Source organism: Mycosarcoma maydis, chromosome 12 (genome assembly GCF_000328475.2).
Source record: "Mycosarcoma maydis chromosome 12, whole genome shotgun sequence".
NCBI classification, from domain to species: domain Eukaryota; kingdom Fungi; phylum Basidiomycota; class Ustilaginomycetes; order Ustilaginales; genus Mycosarcoma; species Mycosarcoma maydis.
The window spans coordinates 98,074-116,990 of NC_026489.1; the positions used below are offsets into that span (position 1 = coordinate 98,074).

Consider the following 18,917-nt stretch of genomic DNA (forward strand, 5'->3'; position numbering starts at 1 on the left):
ACTCGACAAATCACGAATCGTGAATACGAAGGTCACACAGCGTCTATTTTTTGTTTTTGTTTTTGTTTTTGTTTTGTTGGCACTCCCGATTCGCGATTCGATTTCTGACAAGACTTTGCGATTCATCCCGCATGATTCGTGATTGGCCTGAAAGTCGTGAGTTGACAAGACGTGCAAACCAAAATCAGGCGATGCGATACCCACAAGAGACCCGATATTGACGATTGCGGAGAAGCCATTCTCGGATCATAAAATGTGATTCACGATTTGCAACAACCGTCAACGGACAAACACGCACGCACCACAACCAAATCATGAATTCACGCAGACGACTCGCTGACTTTTTTCTCCCTTCTCTCACCCACCTTCACTCTTCTTCGCGACCATCGCGCAGCATATCACATCTGCAGCAATGTCGACATCATCCGCATCCGGAGAGGCACACTTTGTCATTGGTGGCGCTGGCTTCCTTGGCTCGCGTATCGTTCTGGCCCTTTGTCAGCGCGGCGAAAAGCACGTTTCAGTCTTTGATCTTCACCCTCCTCAACACCGCGTCGAAAAGGTCGACTACTTTACCGGCGACATCACATCCGAATCCTCACTGCGAGAAGCTCTGATCCAGGCGCGCGATAAAGCCGGCATTGAGGCTGGTGCCACGAACGGCGTTGTCATCTACCACACTGCCAGTCCCGTCGCTGGTCTCGGTCCCCAAGTCTACCACAAGGTCAACGTCGTCGGCACGCAGACCGTCATTGCGGTAGCAAACAAGCCTGAACTTGCCATCACCAAGCTCGTCTTCACGTCCAGTGCAGGCGTCGTCTATGACGGTCACGATCTGATCAATGTAGATGAGCGTATCCCTTACCCCAAAAAGCCGCTCGACGCGTACAACGACACAAAGGCAAAGGCCGAACAGCTCGTTTTGCAAGCTAACAGCAAGCAACCAGGAAAGCTGAAAACCGTTGCTATTCGCCCTGCCGGTATCTTTGGTATCGGTGACCGACAAGCGCTCCCCGGCTTCTTCAACGTGCTGCGTACGGGCAAGACCAAGTTTCAGATTGGCGACAACAACAACCTCTTTGACTGGACCTACGTTGACAATGTGGTTCACGCACATCTTCTAGCAGCTGACAAGCTCAACGCTCCCGGATATGCTGCTGACAAATTTGGAGACATCATGATCTCGTCCAAGGTCCTCGCGGATGACCAGCTCGATTCTCAACGTGCTGTACCCACCAGCGAGGCCAGAGATGACACTCCGACCGGCTCCACCGACTACGCCCGCAAGTTGGCCTCCACTCTAAGTCCCGAGACTCTCAAGCACGAGCTCAACGTTCGACCCGTGATCCGTAACAAGTACGATCAATTCTTCCACCTCATGAACCCAGACATCGTCAGCCCAGGCAACCCACTTGGTGATCAATTCCCGCTCGTCGACGAGGCCGTTCCGGTTGCAGGCGAGGCCTTTTTTATCACCAATGGACAGCCCATTCCGTTTTGGGACTTTCCACGCGCATTGTGGGCGGGCATGGGCCACGTCATGCCAGAATCAAAAGTTTGGAAGCTTTCCAAGGACACAGGGCTCAGCTTGGCCGGTTGGGCTGAAACCTTTGGATGGCTGACCGGCAGAGAAGTACAATTCACAAAGTATAAGGTGACCTACTCGGCAAGCTCTCGATACTACAACATCGAAAAGGCGCGTAGAGCGCTCGGCTACTCGCCCATCATTAGCGTCGAAGAAGGTATTCGAAGAAGTGTCGAGTGGTGGAAGAGCGAGCATCCTGAAGACATTGTTTCAAGCAAAGCTTAGTTTTGCTCCCCAAGTCTTTGCCATGGCGGCTATTCACGCTCGGCTCGGCTCGGTTCGGTTCGACTCGGTTCGACTCGGCTCGAATGTCGGCTATCTATGCTCCACTTTAAGGAGCCATGCATATGCTCACACAGTCTCAGCACCACGGCAGCATGCAGACACGCAATGTATCATTTCTTGCAGCAACGTGTACGTGTCCACATTACGTGCAAGGATCCTGACCGAGTTTGTGACTCGACAGTAATCGTACAACACCATTAAGTCTGAGACTGTGCGATGCGCTGTAGCTGCAATGCGTCCTCTCATGAGACCAACGGCGCTATCATGTCCAGAGGAGCAAGCACGAGTGACTCGTATCTGCATTGAAAGGTCACACTGAATCGTGAACGAGCGCAAGGAACGAGTGTTGATCAACGTGGGCGCGCGTCGACACGCCCACAGCGACAAAATCAAATTTGCGTTTAATGTCGTTTAAAATATTTACCGGCCAAGCCGATTGGCCACTTTACCTAGAAGCTACCGTCACAGTCTCGAGTCACGAGAGAGAGAGAGAGAGAGAGAGAGAGAGAGAGAGAGACAGGGTCCAATCACGAATCACGAATCACGAATCATGAATTCAGCCAAAACTCAATCTCTTTGTGACTCGGATCAAGTGAGATACGTGATGATTCTTGATTGCGCTGGTAACTAACTACTGCTAATCGACTTAAATGGAGTGTACACCATAACCGCCTTCGCCCTCCTCTTATCACCCTCTTATCACCCTCTTATCACCCTCTTATCACCCTCTTATCACCCTCATTTTTCCTTGCTTTGTCTTTTCTCACACTGTGGCAGGCAAGATGGTAGTCCGGCTGCCGCTCGAGGAGCGTATTGCCGCTCATCGACAGGCGTTGCTGTCTAAACCATTTCCGGGTTTCGGACACGCGCTCAAGCCATACTACGGATTCGACCCTTCCTATGTTCCGCTCAACAACGGCTCCTTCGGCGCTTGTCCCATCTACGTGCTCGACATCATCAAAGAGTTACTCGACGAGGCTGAACGCCGACCCGATGTGTTCCTGCGCAAACAGTACCAGTCGTTGCTCGACCATGCGCGCAAGGAGGTAGCCGGAATTGTGAGATGCGACGTCGCCGATCTCGTGTTTGTCAACAACGCCACGTCTGGAGTCAATGCTATCCTCCGCGGTCTAAACGGGACATGGAAGAAGCGAGATGCTATTCTGGTGTACGATACGGTGTACGGCGCCTGTGGTAAAACGGCACAGTACATTGTCGATTCCAATCCCAGCTTCGAGCTGCAACTGGTCACGCTGCCGCTCAGCTACCCGCTCACACACGACGAGGTGCTTGCCAAGACCAAGCAGACCATCTTGGATGCCGAATCTAAAGGCATCAAGATCCGTGTTGGAATCGTCGATGCCATCAGCTCGGTTCCTGGTGTCATTGTCCCATGGGAAAAGATCACGACATTGTTTCGTCAGCATGGCATCTTGTCGCTCATCGATGGTGCGCATGCGGTGGGTCAGATCCCGTTGAATTTGAGACAAGCCGACCCGGACTTCTTTATCTCCAACTGCCACAAGTGGCTCTCGGCACATCGAGGATGTGCTTTCCTTTATGCACCGAAACGCAACCAGCAGTTCGCTCAGGCCATCCCCACGTCCCATTTCTACCTCTCACCCAACGTGCCCAAGTCAAATGCACCGGACCTTATCCCAACAAACGCGCCAAGCAACTGGGTCGCTACTTGGGAGTGGACGGGGACCATTGATCTGTCCAACTATCTCAGCGTTCCCGCTGCCATTGAGTTCCGCAAATGGATGGGAGGGGAAGATGCGGTCATGCAGCACAACGCCCAACTCGCACGCAGAGCAGGAGAGATCGTTTCGAGCCGTCTTGGGAAAGGTTCAGAGGTGATGGAGATAGAGACCCCGACCGAATCCGAAAGACTCACTGCGAGCATGGTCAATATCTCGGTCCCCATCACTCTGCCCAAATCCTCTTCGAACTTGTCTGCAGAGGAGGTCAATGTACAGCTCGATGTTTTGGCAACCAAGCTCCAAACGCGCCTCGCCAACGAACACGACACGTTTGTCATGTTCCGCCCTCACGCCAACAAAATTTGGATCCGTCTTTCAGCTCAGGTCTGGTTGGAAGAGAAGGACTTTGAATGGGTGGCTGACAAGATTGCCCAGATGATTCTGGAGGAGGAGCTGCAATCCAAGGCTTCTGTATAGAATAGACCGAAGCGTGCCTTGTTTCGTTCAGATGGAAAAGTAAAGTCAATTAAACAGTACTTGAAAGACAAAAGCCTTCCCAAAGTTAGCTGCAGAGTTCAAGAGACTCTATTGTTTGACGTCTCGCATCGCCGTCTGTTCGGGCTGGGTGTCGGGTTAACAATGACAGGACCGAATCAGGAGCCGTGAGTCTGGAGTAAGAAAAGGACCGTAGCACCGCAACTCACGACTTGGTCGCGAGTTCCAGCTTACATTTCCTGCAAGCGAGCTGCCAAGTTAGAGCTGCCTCGATCAAAGCACGTTTCGTGTTTGGTTTCTTCTTTCCGGCGCAACGGTCTCTGGCGGCGGGCTGAGCATGCGTTGCTTCTTACTAATAATGACTGTATTGAGTGAGCACAGTAGATGACGTTGGCGTCTTGTGATTCACGACGTCGAGCTCCTAGTTGCTAGCCAGTAACTTGGCAATCTCCTCATTCGCTTCGTCTGTCTTGGTCTCTGTGACCTCGAACGCGCTCCTACCTGGGGCTGACTTCTTACCGGGCTTCTTTGGATCGTCAGCATGCGCATTCGACACCCAGCCCATCTTTCTCTGGTAGGCGGCGGGCGAACGGTCGAGCAAGAGATCCAATTCATGATCCGTGATGATCTGATCGTTCTCATCCTTGACCAATTTCACCTGTTCCGATTCCAACGCCAACAGCTGGCTTGCGATATCGCGCAACTCATCCTCGGTTTTCTTCTTGCCACCTCCTAGCGAAGATTGGTAGCCGGCGGGAAGTCGGAATTTGCCCTGTTGGATGACGAGCGCTTCGAGCTTTCGTTTGTTGCCTGCACGTCGGAGGATGCGCTCCTCAACAGTGCTAGCAGAAACAAGACGGAAGATGAGACAGGGCCGCGTTTGGCCAATGCGGTGGACACGGTCTTGGGCCTGGAGGTCCATTTGTGGGTTCCAATCAGAGTCATAAAAGATGACGGTATCGGCAGCAACGAGGTTAATCCCAAGACCACCTGCACGCGTACTGAGCAGGAAAAGATTGCATGCGTCGCGACCTTTGTCTTCGTTGAACGACTTCATCTGCGCACGCCGCTCGTCCTGGGGTGTGGTTCCATCGATTCGGCACGTGCGTAGACGTTTGAATTCGTTGGCCCAGTCCTCGATAATGTCAAGCATGGTGGTAAACTGGCTGAAGATCAGAACCTTGTGTCCGCGATGAAAGAGTTCGTCTAGCAATCGGTTCAGCATTAGCATCTTACCCGACGCGTTGATAAGGTCCTTGTTGACGACCAGTGTTCCTGATTCCTTGTCGACCGGCCAGTCGAACAGGAAAGGATGATTGCAAATTTTGCGAGCCTGCATGACAGTGTTATCGAGGTGCATATTTTTGATTTGCTTTTGCGCTTCACGAACCGAGTAGAGCTTGGCCTGACGTTCGGCTTGTGCGGCAGAAAGCGGCTTTGGACCGGTATTGAGCTGCTTTTCGAGCCGGTCAAAGTAGCAATTGTCGGTCATCTCATCGGCCTGGTAGTCAACGCCATGCTTGGCTCGTCGGCTGGTCCGACGACGTGGGGTCGAGGCGCCTGAGGAAGTTTGATCGTTATCCACCGTGTGGGAAGCGGCCGAGCGACTTGGTGATAATTTGGTGCCACGCTTATGAAAGCCATTGCGGTCAGATGCTGACTCGTTGACCTCGTCGTCATCAACGTTGAGGTTAGCATGGACGTCCTTACACTTGTTTGCAACTGCCCATGGATGTGGAGAATGGTCGCGACTCTGCTCAGCCGTAGCGACACGAGTGGTGGGGACCGAAGAGGATGCTGTGTTGATGCCGTCTGGATCGTCGAGGATGTCCTGAATCTGAGCCCAAGGAAGACCGGTCTTTCGCTCGAGAAGCCATCTGCGGATTTCGCCGTTGACGACCGCATTGTAGAGCTCTTTCTGGAGTTCGGTCAAGGGAGCATAAAGAAGATATTCTTTCTTGGGGGGCAAGTCGGTCTCGACATCGACCTTGAGACGGCGGAGGAGGAAGGGTTTGAGGATCTCGTGGAGCTGTGTGATGACCTGGGAGCTGTTCTCCTTGGAGAGGATACGAGACTGGCCTTGCTCGTCGTGAATGTCGGAAAAGTCGAACCAGGTCTCGAAGGTGGCCAGATCGTCGAAGATGTCGGGGAGGATAAAATTAAGCAGCGACCAGAGTTCGGCGAGGTTATTGTGAAGGGGAGTGCCAGAGAGAATGAGACGATTAGCACTGCGGTAAGTTTTGAGCTCTCGGATAAGACGACAGTTGAGATTTTTGAGACGGTGGCCTTCGTCGACGACGATGAACTTCCAAGGATAATTTGCCAGCCACTTGCGATCACGGATGATGAGTTCATAACTGGTGACGACGATGGGGAAATCCTTCTGGTTCTCCTTGTCGCGAGGCATCGAAAGGCGATGATCTCGCAGGTCACGGCGCGTATCGGGATCGCCGTGGTACATGATGGCGGGGATGTTGGGCGTAAAACGTTCGAATTCAAGGACCCAGTTGTTGATCGTGGAGAGAGGAGCAACAATGAGAAATGGTCCCCAGACGCCCTTTTCGCGGAGATGGGCGAGGAAAGAGATGGTCTGAAGAGTCTTTCCGAGGCCCATCTCGTCGGCGAGGATTCCGTTGAGGCCGTTCTCGTAAAGGCTGATGAGCCATTCCAGGCCATCGAGCTGGTACTCGCGCATCTTTGCCCCAGTGACGAGCTTTGGTTGTTTTCGACGACCGCTTTCGTTGGCGGTGGCGCCAGCGTGTTGCTTGGCCTCGGACATGTCAGGTGATTCTGTCTTTGCCTTTTTGTTTGCGTGCTCTGCTTGTTGCTTGGTCTGTTTGAGGTCGTCCTCGTCGATGTAATTAGATACGTCATAAGAGTTGTCGGTTTTGCGTTTGCGGCTGTCTTTACGACGTGACTTGAGTTCTGGAGCGGTGAATGCAGAGGGCTTGTCATCGGCAGCTTGAGCAGCTGAACGAGTTTTGCGGGTTGTCGCAGAGGGCTGAAGATCGGCGGGAGCGTTGTCCGCCTTTGCGGCTGCAGCTTCGCGGCGAACTTCCTGCTTTGCAGCAGCTTCTGCACGAGCTTTGCGCTCCTTTTCCATTTTTTCTCCCATGATGCGGGAGTAGACACTCGAGCGTTGTAGAAGGAACTTGAGCTTGTTGAAGCGCTCTTCGTGTACAGAGGGGTCTACATCCTGAGCAGCCGTGCCCTTCTTGTCACTGGGAGCGCGATTGTTGGAGGATGCGGCTGAAGATGTAGCTGCGTGAAGGGGCTCTTCGTCTTGCGAACCGTCAACGTCTTCGTCATGGTTTGGAGCCTTGCTTTTGCCATTCAAGTAGCCATTGCTCCTTTGCTTTACTCGCGCCGCCATTGCGAACGCTCAGTCCAAGGGTTGTGGCTGGGAAGCAGGGGCGGAAAGGTGTCCAAGCAGCTGATCCACGTTAGCAGATCAAAAGTAGCAAGCTATACGGTGATGATGCGGATCAAGAAGGAGAATGGCGACCTGCTCGAGAATGATAAACACGATAGGATCTGTTCACGATTCATAAGGCTAGCCACGAGCGTTTGACGTGTGCGAAGGAGTCACGAGTTGCAGGTGGCGTAACGAGCACGGTCGGGTGTGCTTGCTTTGCTGCTTGTGTAATTTCTCCGTTGGCTGCATTTTTAGACGTCACGTTTCCCATCCACAATCGTACAGTAAATTCTTCTTGAGCTGAGACACACACACACGACAGAGAGCGTGGCATTCGTAAAAAGTCCTTTGCACGACTAAGGAGGTTTTCCTGTTATTTTTGTGGAGTCGTCACGTACGGCGCGTCTAATGATGTTCACATTCGTAATTCCCTAATCTACGCGTCAGGCGATGGATTACTTGTCACGAACCGCGAACGTGTAACCGAATTTTCTCATGAATGTTACGCCTAGTTGCGGCACAATCGTGAATCGATTATCTCGTGAATCGTGATCGTGAATCGTGAATGCTGACCGTGGACCGTGAACGTGTGAGGTTCCGTTGATCCTCCTCAGATACGTGACTCACGATTCACGATTCGCGTAACCTTGGTGCTTGAATTACGAATCGTGAATGGGCCGAAGAAAATGCACAATCCTGTCCTGAGATGATCAAAGCATCCTTGCAGCGAGATCAGTGCGTGTTGTGGCGCAAACCGTGTTAGCCGAACAAGACCAGAGTGCAAGGATGCTGGATGATGTTCGTTTATTGATTTGACCCAGCCCAATGTCACCAGGACAGCGTGCCGAGTCCAAGGATGCTAAGCAATAATACTCACGACTCTTTGGCCAAGTTAAGCTCGCGCCTGGACTGCCAATCACGAATTCGTGATTCACGATTGTCGTCACGAGTCGATCATGCCAGTTGAGCTTTGGTCTCGCACTGTATGTCGCTTTGACCCCACACCACGTACATTTGAACAATGCACAAGCGCTTTGCACATACTGCACTACTGTACAGTATGTGTACTTCCACGAGCCCTTCTTCAGCCAGCTGACGCTCGACCTTTCCACAGAATGTGTAGCAAGGCGGTCTGTGAGGAGCTGCTGGCTCACGGCGCGATACTGATTGCTCGCAGCACGCTTGCACGGTGTAACCTTCCGTCTGGAACACTTGGGCAGCTCCGCAAGCTTCCAGCTCGATTTGGTGCTTGGCAGCCCTTCACGGGTATCTTCAAACGGTGAATGTTGTCAGGTTCAAGCTGGACTCCAACAACAACACTTCACGATGCTTGGTTCCTTCTGGCATGATAACTGAGGTGTTGTTTTGCAAGCCAAGCTGAAGCATATATACCCGGCCTTCTTGCTGGCCCAATTTGCAAGCATGAACTTTTCTCCTATCTGCTGACCCTCGTGTTCCCTAATCTCCCTTTCCCTCTTGCTATTTGCATGCTTAGCGATACAGACAGCCATTCGATCCCAGCAACATGGCAGCAGCTACGATTGCCGACTTGGATGCACCAGAGCGCATTCCATCGCTGCTGCATTCCATCGATCCAAATAGCATGATCTTCCTCCATCGCGGTCAGACACGCTTGCAGCTTGCTAAAGCGCTCTCGACCGTAGTGTATGCACCCCTTCCGCACTCGTCCCGCATTTGGCTTGTGGCCAGCGAGTTCGAAGTCATCTTGACCTTTCTTGTTTGTGCGATCATGCTCTACAAAAAGCGAGCCTTGGGTCATTTCTGGATCTTCACTAAACGCACTTCGCAGAACGGTAGCTTTGTTGTTTCCAACGCCGTCTTCACGCTCGTTCTTGGTGTGGCGAGCTACCTATTTGCATGGGATTCCCTTGCCATGATCATTTCCTCGTTCTCCTTTGCCAACATTTCAACCATGCAGTGGTGGTGCGTCATCCCTCTACCTTGGCTTCCGTTGGTCGTGAGTGCCTACATCAGCATTCACGGCTTTACGGTAGGTTGCAGCCCCCGTTCACCTCTTTCTGTCATCAACTCTCACGCGGGAACCGCCCACAAGAGGTGGTACTATGTCCCCATCGGAAAAAGCCCTATTATCCTCAATACCTTGCTTGTCCTTCCTTGCGTGCTTTTCACGATCAGCTCCATCGCTCTCGTCGCCATGTCATGTAATACCTTCTTCCGTGCAAAGGCATTTGCTCATCATCACCTTTCGCCAGACCTGTTGCATCAGATGCAAGATTCAGCTGCTGGCCATCCCACCTCTCTTCCCAATCCTGATGACCTTGCTTCGGACGAGCTTGTCTGGCTCGCACGCAACGTGGCCGCGCGGTACATGGATGTCCATCGATACGTCTGCATCAACCTGGCTATTTTTGCAGCCGCGGCGATTTCCATCTTCATACCTTGTATCGGTTACGGCATTCCAAACGTCGTCCATCTCGTCGACCATGCGTGCTCTCGCTATCCTCAGCCATTGCCTGCATCGTGCAAGAGCTTTCCGCGTAAGCTTTGGTTCCTCGTGACCAAGGGGAAGCCCGTGTCGTCGCATAGCACCACACACCTCAATCTCGGCAGTTGGAAGATGACCATCCTCGCTGTGATATATGTGTCTATCCTCGTGGTCTGCGTACCTTTGTTTGGCTTTATTCCGATATTCATAATTTGTGATACTTTCCCTCACCGCGTCCAGACGGGAAACCTTGTTCCACCCATCCTTCACGCCGTCCTAGCTGCGTCGATCATCACGATCCTTTCGTGCACTTTCGTCGCATTGTTTTGCTGTGTTTCGACGCTCGATCCGCTCTTCCGCGCTGCCATCGGTCTCAACATGCTTCGCACACATGTTCCCATCGACATTCATGTAGAGGTCCATCAAAGTCGAGCTGAGGAGCACGACCTGACCCTATCGCCAACTTTCGTGTCAAAGGATCCGACAATGCAAGCATCGCGCAAGACCAGCCTTAAGATCAAGACGCTCACCACCATGCCGTCCAACAGTACTTTATCCAGCATGTCAAAGCCCTCTACATTATCCGGATCGTCCGATCAAACATTCAAGGGCTAGCTTGCACCAAGGCCTTGAAGCCGATGCGCGGAATAACCATGTTTCGGGAGCTCATCTTTGTAGATGGACAGTCTTTGTACATCGCAAAGATCCTTGATGGCTCACGATCGAGCTTGAGCAGGTCTAGTTACCTTTCACCTGTGCTGCCCGCCTGTTCTTAGACACTCCCTGTACATCCGCTTCTACATTGTGACACTCTTTAGCTGGACTTGATCGTATTCTGGAATTGAAGCACATATTCCAAGCCCCGTTCTTTTCATGTCCAGAGCACTGATTGGCGCTTTCGTTTATAAGTCATGTGCACTTTCTGCTTCTGATCAATCCTGCCGCATCGGCGCATCACGTCTCGGTGGCGTGGTATTGCTGGCATTGATGTCTGAGGAGCGATGCGCGAGAAAAATCTTGTTTTGCATGCAACAAACAGACTCACACAAATCCTCCCTCACCATCTTGGTACGCTTGCTGGGCGGCCTCTTCCAACACCTGCAGATCCCACTGTTGGCCGACATTCTCCTTTGTAATGACGCGGCCTGTTCGCATCACTGACCTGATACACGTTGCTGCTACGTCCAAATGAGCAGTGGTTGGCACGTGCGCTATCAAAGGTGCGAGCCAGATCTCTGCTAAACGACAAAGCACGTCATCTTGACCAGTTTTGAGGCGGGATTCGATGGCGACGAGGCAGTCGATCAGGTGCGATTGGCCAGCGTCGAGATGATGGAGCGTGTCGTGGATGCACGCGATGGCTAGTTGCCAGTGTCGGTAGAGCGGCATGGTCAGCGCTCGACGTACGCATCCGATGAGCGTGGACAATATGACGGATTCCAACGAGGTGCTATTGGTTGGGTGAGCAGGAACCGAGCTTGAGAGGCAACGGGAGAGCTTGGCGATAGTCCAGCCGGATTCGACTGTAGGATCGGCTTGATTCGTGCGTTCGTCGTAGCTGTATGCGAAAACCAGCTGTAGCACCAACGCTATTGTCTCGACGTCGACGCTTGCATCGGCTGACGAGGCGGCAGACGACGTCGTGCGTGGGGGGATGGTGGGCTGAAAGCGCAGCACAGGCGCCAGCTCATCGTCGATATCGAGAAAGTTGTCCATGTATATCCCTTCATCCCATCTCTCCTCTTCAAACGCTATCGCATGCTTCTCGCGCTCTACCGGGTCTACAGACTTCGGATCGCACACTTCGAGCACATTCCGCTTGTCTGCGCAGCCGCCCGGAATCAACGCACCACCAAAGCTGCCCTTCCAGCCGAACCCAAACCCGAGCCCTCCTCCGCTTTCCACACTGCTGACTTCGTTCGTTGGACCCACATTCTGCATCACTGGCATGCGATCCTCCATTGAACCCTCGCCATCATCGTCGTTGACCGATGTCAAGCCCTGCTTCTGCATGGCTTGCTGCAAAAGTGCTCTAGCCGCCTCGTCGACCGATGCACCCTCGACTGCCCGTACACCCACCGCTGAGCTTGTAGCACTGGCAAGAGGCGGCTCGAAGAATCCCTTGGACTGTTCTGCATCCATCAATGCGTGTTTCAGCTGGTCTTCCGGTAAGAGTTGCGGCTGCACCTGTTCCAACCCGTCAAAATGCTCACCAGGCTGCACCTTGTTGAGCGTCACTCGCCACGACACGTGCTCTTTGGAGCTGCTCGATTCGCACTTGGCCGCTTGTACGAGGCGCACAGCCTCTGCATCCGAATCCGGCCTCGTTACGCTACCCGGCAGCACAAGCGGTAAGTAATACGCATCGAAATGCAACCCAAAGATCCTTCCTTCCACCGCAATGTTCGGTTTCTGCCTACCCGTCCATCCACCTGCCATCCTAGCAACACATCGAACATCGATAAACACGTGTCCCTCATCTTGTGTCGCCTGGTACTCCGGTACGCTGAACCCGTCCATCGTTGCGGTCTTGTCCAAGGAAAGCTCAAGCTGAAGATGAATGTCAACATCGACGAAAAGTAACAACCAATCGTCAATCACGAATTTTTAGTCCCACTTTTTCACTCACCACTTTTGTTTTTCTTGATTAAACTCTCGGCGTTTTAGCCGGCACTCCACATACGTGTTAACGATAATCTGTGAATCAAAAGCCGCTGCGCAAACAGTACTTCCTGCAGTTCACAAGCACGAAGTGCTGGCGAGACTGTGAGAGCAAGGTGCGAGTCTTGTATGTGACCTAAAAGTCCATCACTGGTCCAGATCTTTGCGTAATGGCGCTCCGTCCAACTTTGTATCGAACATCAAGCAAACGATTCTGCCACGACATTGGCAATCCAGCACGACTGTCAAAGGTATACAATTGATTGGTGCTGTCCGTAAGTACACGTTATCACCTTGTTATGATCTGTGTGCTAGGCCATCTGACGAAGTGAGACGGCCAAATCTTTGATGAGTTGTCCAGCCTCGATAGCTACCGAATTGCTGCTGTCGTCTGGAGCTTCAATGGCGCCCGTATCTGCTGTTACATTGTCGTCATCTGCCTGTTCCAGGCCCGCGTCCACAGTCACCTCTGCAATGACACCTGCAGCTGTCATTCTATCTGCGTGCAATGCTGCCTCATGCACTACAGCAAACTCTTCCACTGCCTCCAGCAAAGTCCCGAATCCATCCTCTCTGATCACACTGGTGTCGCCGGTCTTGCTCTTGGATGTGGCAAGTTCGGCATCGAGGGCAGCTCGACATGCCTTCAGACGAGTAGTATTGCCAACAGCATATTGAGCAATGGCGGTGGCAATCGAGTTAGAGAGGTAGGCTGCGTTGCTGTCGTTGTGGTTCGCTGCTGCCATTCGAGTGCCTAAGAAGACACGGGCAAGGAGCTGGAGCGCAGAGAGCCGAGTGTCACAGGTGCACTCTGTAGCGCAGGCTCGTCGACGCCAACAAGTAGGGTCGAGGTGTACCGATTCGAGCGTATTGCGCGCTTTGTCAAGTTGCTTGATGAGGAGATTGGTGAGGAGCGCGAGCGAGAGATGGACAACATCGTCGAATAGCGCCACTTCGACGATTGGAGTATCATCAACATGGACCTGCTCTCGACTGTCCTGTTTGTCCCTGCTGTGTCTGGTTCCATTGCTACGCGCAGCCCGTTTGCGAATCTCCAAGGCATTGTGGAAGCTTAGAGAGAACGCTCTGATCACAGACTCTTGTAGAGATCGCGAGGAGGCTAGCGATTCGCTCCAATTTGCATCGACCTGACTCAGGTCCAACAACGACTTGAAGAGGCCGTGCAAGACTTGCAGAGCGCAACGACTTGTGCCGAGTTCAACAACAGCCTGTGCATCATTTGTGCGCTGGAATATGCCAAAGGGTGCCGTCTGGATAGCATAATTGACGAGGTGCTGCAACGCGTCCAGGGTTTCGCTTGATGCAGGAACGGCTGATTCCAACTCGAGATAGAGAGCATCCATCCCCTTATCGAGGAAGCGGATGCAGACGTCGACTGATTCGAGATCTGGCATGACTTCTACGGCAGAAGACGTCACAAGCTCGAGGCCTTTGGCAGAGTCAATTAGCCTTTGTTTCGCCTTGGCGCCTTCCGAGACCAATAGGCTAAGTACGGTAGCAAACAGAGAAGCATTTGAAGTGTCCTCTGCGCTTTCGGCGTCAATCAGCAACTCACTGATCGCGGCCTTGGTCAACAGACGCCGAGGAAGGCTGATCAATGAGCAGCAAGCTGCCAGAACGAGGTTGCGCAGCGTCCAGCTCTTCGATCCGTTCGCAAACAGTCCCGAGATGCGTGCAATGTCTCGAAGCTCGGACAACGTATTGCGATCGGATCTGGAAGCGATTTTGAGCTGTTTGTGCTCGTGCATGCGAAGCAAGGCAAAGCCATCCTTTCGGTTCTGACGGTGAGGCCGGTCTGCTCTCGTTATGAGGTCACGAAGTGTATCGTACAGCTGGGAACGATGCTCGCGAATCAAAGGCTCCGCACCCGAGACAGTTCTGAGTAATTTGGCGATGTAGATGGCCATGGCGGCATCCAGGACATCGTCAACACCCTCACCAGCTTCTGCACCTTTGAACAGGTCGAAGAGCCGAGCGATCAGATCCGAAGCCTTGAGCTTGCGAAGAAATTCGGCAGACTGGGCTGATGCGAGCGGATCTTCAACATCGTCGTCATCGTCAGCCTCGCTGGCATCGCTTTGGCGGAGACCGCAGAGATCGGGCTTGCCGCACAAAAGGTTGACGAGTTCGATGACCGAACTTCGGCGGATAGAGAGACTCTGAGAAGCATCAAGACCAGAGAAGAGGTACTCGAGATCGTCGTTAAAGCGTCGAAGCTCGCCTTGGGATCGCAGCGAGGTGATGGACTTGAGGTTGAGCGTGGGATCTTGGGATTCGTCCCATTCTATGTCGTCGGCGCCTTCGCCCCACTTTTTGAGCAGCTCAGCATAACTTTCGCGTGGCGCTGCGGTCCCCGAATCTGGCATGCGGACAGTGGACGCAACATTAGAAGCAGACCCATTCCGGTATGCAGTACCATTGGAGTTGCTGTTGAGCTCCGCCTCGATCTCATCTTCAATGTTGCGCGAACCGACGTTAGAGAACGGCTGAGCAGCAGACTGGGTGAGAAGATTGTCCTCTGCCTGATCTGCAAGGAAGCTGCGTTGGAGGCCATAAGTGCGTTTGGCATTGCTCGCCGAAGCTTGCTTAATACCAGCAAGACGTCGAGCGCCAGATGCCGAGAGGGTTCCGTCTTGAGACTGGGTGTCGGCTTGCGACGTGGCATCCAATCGGCTGGAGGCAGCATCCGAAGGACCGACGCTGGGTTCTTGGTCCTCCTTGAGACGCTGAGCAGCTTGGAAAGGCAGTGGTGCTGGAGCGCTCGCATTCAACAGTGCTGAAGGTGCTGTCTCAGTCCTGCGCAGTGATCCGCGTCTGGAATTGGTGAGGGCTTCGGCGATCTCATCCACCTTTGGTTTGGTGGAGCGAGCGGCTCTGAGACCCATCCTGTCTGCCATCCGGGGCCGCTTGGACGGGCTAAGGAAAGCACCACGGGTGATATGATCGTCGTCATCGACCAGATCAATGACCGGTAGAGTGGGTGATGGGAGTGGGCTTGGGGCAAACACAGGTTGTGTCGAGAGCAACACCTCGGCGTCGGATTGATGGAGGTGAACGGTGGGTTGGCTCTCGCTGCGGACAAATGGATTGCGAGGCTGGGGCAATGTGGGTTCGATGGCATCAAAGAGACTGGCGAGATCTTGAGCCGGACGGGAGGGAGTGCGCGATCGAGCGGGTCTTTTGGATGGAGATACAGAACGTCTTTTGGGCGAGCTGCTGACGCTGCGCTTGACAGGCGATCGGTGCGACTTTGCAGCAGTGGGAGAAGCAGCTCCTTGTGGACGCTGGGGAAACGATTCCGTGGGGTTCCGTGCTGTTGACGGCGAGCCTGGCTTTGGAAATAAGCCTGGCGTGGTTGACGAGGCCGACCTAGATATGAATGCTGACCGAGATGTGGAGGCGCGGGCAGATGGAAGAGTAGACGAAGGGTTCTCGTTGGATGCTCGACCGGCGAACGATTTGGACTTGAAGCCAGTGAGTGGCGAAACGTCGTCGACTGATATTGGTGCAAGAGCGGGACGATCTTTGGAAGTGGTATTGTTGGCTCGAGCGGTTTGGGGAGATGATGAGTGGTTGACGGCATTTCTGCGCGTAGGCTGAGGATCGGATGGACGAGCTTCACCGTCAGAGGACAGGCTCGATGATGAAGTGACGTCTGCGGCTGCGAGAGAGGAACGAGCGACCGATGGCGACGACTGAGCGCTGTTAGCATGCATCCGACGGCGTTTGCCATATGTTGCTGTGACGTGCTTGCGCCGCAGTGAGGGTGTGCGATCCATGATCACAGCAGCAGGGCCGACTGAAAGATTCGGCTGTGCCTTTTCTTAGTTTTGCGTTGAGAGATTGATGTCGGAGACAGCGATGCCAAGAGGTGATGGGAAACAAGACAATCCTGGTAGGAATCACGAATGTCGGGTGCACCGAGGTGTGGCCTAGTTTGGAGCATAAGGCTCTTTCCAATCGTGAATCTTGTGAATCTTGTGAATCTTGTGAATCTTGTGAATCTTGTGAATCTTGTGAATCTTGTGAATCTTGTGCGTCGCCACACCCTGCTCTGTCACTCGACAAACGTACTTGGCGCAGTCACAGGAGTGTCTGTTCGTAATGGCTAAGGCAGAGCGGGATGTCCAGAGGAGATTGAGGTGCGTTTCCACAGACTTCCTGCCAAAGTCGGACGACTCTCTTTGTCGCGGCAAGCTCGGGTCAAAGCGTCAGGGTCCTCTCTTTGATGCAGGCAAAGCTGAAGGTTCTCACCACAGCGTCGGTTCGAAAGTTTCATATTCACGATTTGGCACAGAACTCACAGACTTTGCATAAGGAACGCCCACCTCACACTTTCTCTTACGGCACATCAGAAAGCGTCCACGGTCGTGCCGAAGCTGTGTGTGTGCTCTTTCCTCTTTCTAGATTGCCTCCGTCTTGGTAGACATCACGTGCGTGTCTGACGCGTTTTTGTGCTGAAATCGTGAATCCCAGCTTGACGCTACTCCATTCACGATTCACGATTCTAAACAATAAAAATAATAAAACTGTGAAAAACAGTCGTGTGTCAAAACTTCGACGCAGCAGACCCTCTTTGCAATTCGAAAGCTTGCCAAGCTGCAGAACAGCCACGAGCAATCACGAATCTTGAATCACGGAACAAGTCACGAGTCGCGAGTGTTACTTTTGCGCCGACAGCCCCCAACGTGCATCACGCATACGTACGTGCTTTGCCATCCATTTGTGATTCACGATTGATGATGATTCACGCTTGGCTTGCCGGCTCAGCTCAGAAAGTAACACTCGTCGTTCCTTTCCACGTTCCGCGATCAAGACGCGAACCTGGATTTTTCAGCTTTTAGCCACACTCATCCACCGACATTCTCGCCACTTGTATCTGGCTTCAGCATCGGCATCTCCCGAACACCAACTACCACTTTAGCCACGCCGATACGCGCTGTGGACGACTCGATAATCTCGCGGTGTTCGCTGAGATAGTGAGCCACCGAGCCTTCAGCCAGTCACTCTATTCACGTCAAACAGCTTGTTCGAACAAGTACGTACAGCAATGTTCTCAACAGACGAACGTTTGGCGTCCTTCACAGTCGCCTCTTCATCCGCATCAACCTCAGCTGCCAAGAAGAGGCAGTCCGCCAAAGCCGCGCCTTCACCATTACAATGGCCACATCCCGTCACTGGCCGGAGCGCCAAAACTTGCAACATCCCAACACCTGACACGCTCGCCAAGTATGGCTTCTATCATACTCCTACATCCGACGCGCCCGACACCGTCTCTCATTTCCTCTATGCTGACCTTCAGATCGCCCATTGGCAACCCAACGACGATCCGCTTTCGCGACTTGAGCAAGCTCTGCCAGGCAACGCATGGTCTCGTATCTTTCGCAGTCAGCAACTCGCTTGCTTTGACGACGACACCAACACGTGGACATGGCAGACAGCAGAGCTTCTACCCACAAGTAAAGACATGATCCAAGCACGGAAGGAGTCATTCGGCTCTCAATGGCCCTATGATGGCAAGAAGGGCTGGAAGCCCACCAGCAAGAAACTCGCCGAAGCTGGCTTCTACTTTACTCCTACCGATCTTGAGCCCGACAATGCAAAGTGCGTCTACTGCGAAAAGTCCCTCGGCGGTTGGGAAAAGTCGGACGACCCTGTTCACGAGCACCGACGACGCGTCCCAGAATGCGCATTTTTCAACTGCGAGCTTCGCAAAGCTTTGGACGAGCCAGTTGCCGCTGCAGAGCCTACTGAAATCGACGACGAAGTAGAAGAGATTCCACCTGCAGTAGTAGCGTCCAAGAAGGGTGGCAAGCGTGCGGTTTCGGCAGCAACTCGTAAAGCATCCGCCAAGGCCTCCAAGGGCAAGAAATCTACCATCGCGGGTGCAATGGAGCTCGACCAAGACAATGCCGAGGCACCGATCAATGCAACGACGGGTGCAGCGACCGCTTCGCAAGTGTCAGCACACGAGGAGCCACTGAGCGAGACTGCTATCGAGGAACCAGCACCGGTCAAGAAGGGAGGTCGCAAGACGCGCAGTGTCTCCACTAAAAAGCTCGCTGCGAACACACAATTCGAGGAAGAGGGAGCAGAAGCAGCAGCGGCAGCGGCAGCGATACAAGAAGATCAGGCAGCTGCAGATGCGCTTGAACAAGTGGTTGAAGCAGAACCCGTCGTTGAAGAACCGATCAAGACGCTGAGCAAGAAGAAGAGCGCGACTGGTCTAGGCAATGGAATCGCTACGCAAGCATCGTCCTCTCGCCCCACTCGAGCCGCTAGCAG

The 18,917-nt window shown here is 53.2% G+C and overlaps 7 protein-coding genes across 7 annotated transcripts in view; 4 read left to right on the plus strand and 3 right to left on the minus strand.

Moving 5' to 3' along the window:
- Positions 1 to 412: 412 nt before the first annotated feature.
- On the plus strand, positions 413 to 1,810 carry UMAG_04127 (putative C-3 sterol dehydrogenase (C-4 decarboxylase); the record flags this gene model as incomplete). The annotated part of the gene is made up of 1 exon (XM_011392322.1): positions 413 to 1,810. The coding sequence occupies one exon, from the start codon at positions 413 to 415 to the stop codon at positions 1,808 to 1,810; it is 1,398 nt and encodes a 465-aa protein (XP_011390624.1).
- An 842-nt stretch (positions 1,811 to 2,652) lies between these two features.
- Positions 2,653 to 4,050, plus strand: UMAG_04128 (uncharacterized protein; the record flags this gene model as incomplete). The annotated part of the gene is made up of 1 exon (XM_011392323.1): positions 2,653 to 4,050. One exon carries the CDS (start codon positions 2,653 to 2,655, stop codon positions 4,048 to 4,050), a length of 1,398 nt encoding a protein of 465 aa, XP_011390625.1.
- A 439-nt stretch (positions 4,051 to 4,489) lies between these two features.
- On the minus strand, positions 4,490 to 7,441 carry UMAG_04129 (uncharacterized protein; the record flags this gene model as incomplete). The annotated part of the gene is made up of 1 exon (XM_011392324.1): positions 4,490 to 7,441. The coding sequence occupies one exon, from the start codon at positions 7,439 to 7,441 to the stop codon at positions 4,490 to 4,492; it is 2,952 nt and encodes a 983-aa protein (XP_011390626.1).
- Positions 7,442 to 9,008: 1,567 nt separating this feature from the next.
- On the plus strand, positions 9,009 to 10,565 carry UMAG_04130 (Dik6 virulence factor; the record flags this gene model as incomplete). Its single annotated transcript, XM_011392325.1, has 1 exon — positions 9,009 to 10,565. The coding sequence occupies one exon, from the start codon at positions 9,009 to 9,011 to the stop codon at positions 10,563 to 10,565; it is 1,557 nt and encodes a 518-aa protein (XP_011390627.1).
- A 426-nt stretch (positions 10,566 to 10,991) lies between these two features.
- UMAG_04131 (uncharacterized protein) lies at positions 10,992 to 12,470 on the minus strand (the record flags this gene model as incomplete). Its single annotated transcript, XM_011392326.1, has 1 exon — positions 10,992 to 12,470. The coding sequence occupies one exon, from the start codon at positions 12,468 to 12,470 to the stop codon at positions 10,992 to 10,994; it is 1,479 nt and encodes a 492-aa protein (XP_011390628.1).
- A 452-nt stretch (positions 12,471 to 12,922) lies between these two features.
- Positions 12,923 to 16,411, minus strand: UMAG_04132 (uncharacterized protein; the record flags this gene model as incomplete). Its single annotated transcript, XM_011392327.1, has 1 exon — positions 12,923 to 16,411. One exon carries the CDS (start codon positions 16,409 to 16,411, stop codon positions 12,923 to 12,925), a length of 3,489 nt encoding a protein of 1,162 aa, XP_011390629.1.
- A 1,271-nt stretch (positions 16,412 to 17,682) lies between these two features.
- The window catches only part of UMAG_15062 (survivin), a gene marked incomplete at both ends in the record, with an annotated part of 2,415 nt that continues 1,180 nt past the window's right edge, over positions 17,683 to 18,917 (plus strand). Inside the window, one exon of the mRNA XM_011392521.1 lies at positions 17,683 to 18,915. Coding sequence (XP_011390823.1) covers positions 17,683 to 18,915 — 1,233 coding nt within the window. The remainder of the gene's footprint in view (positions 18,916 to 18,917) is intronic.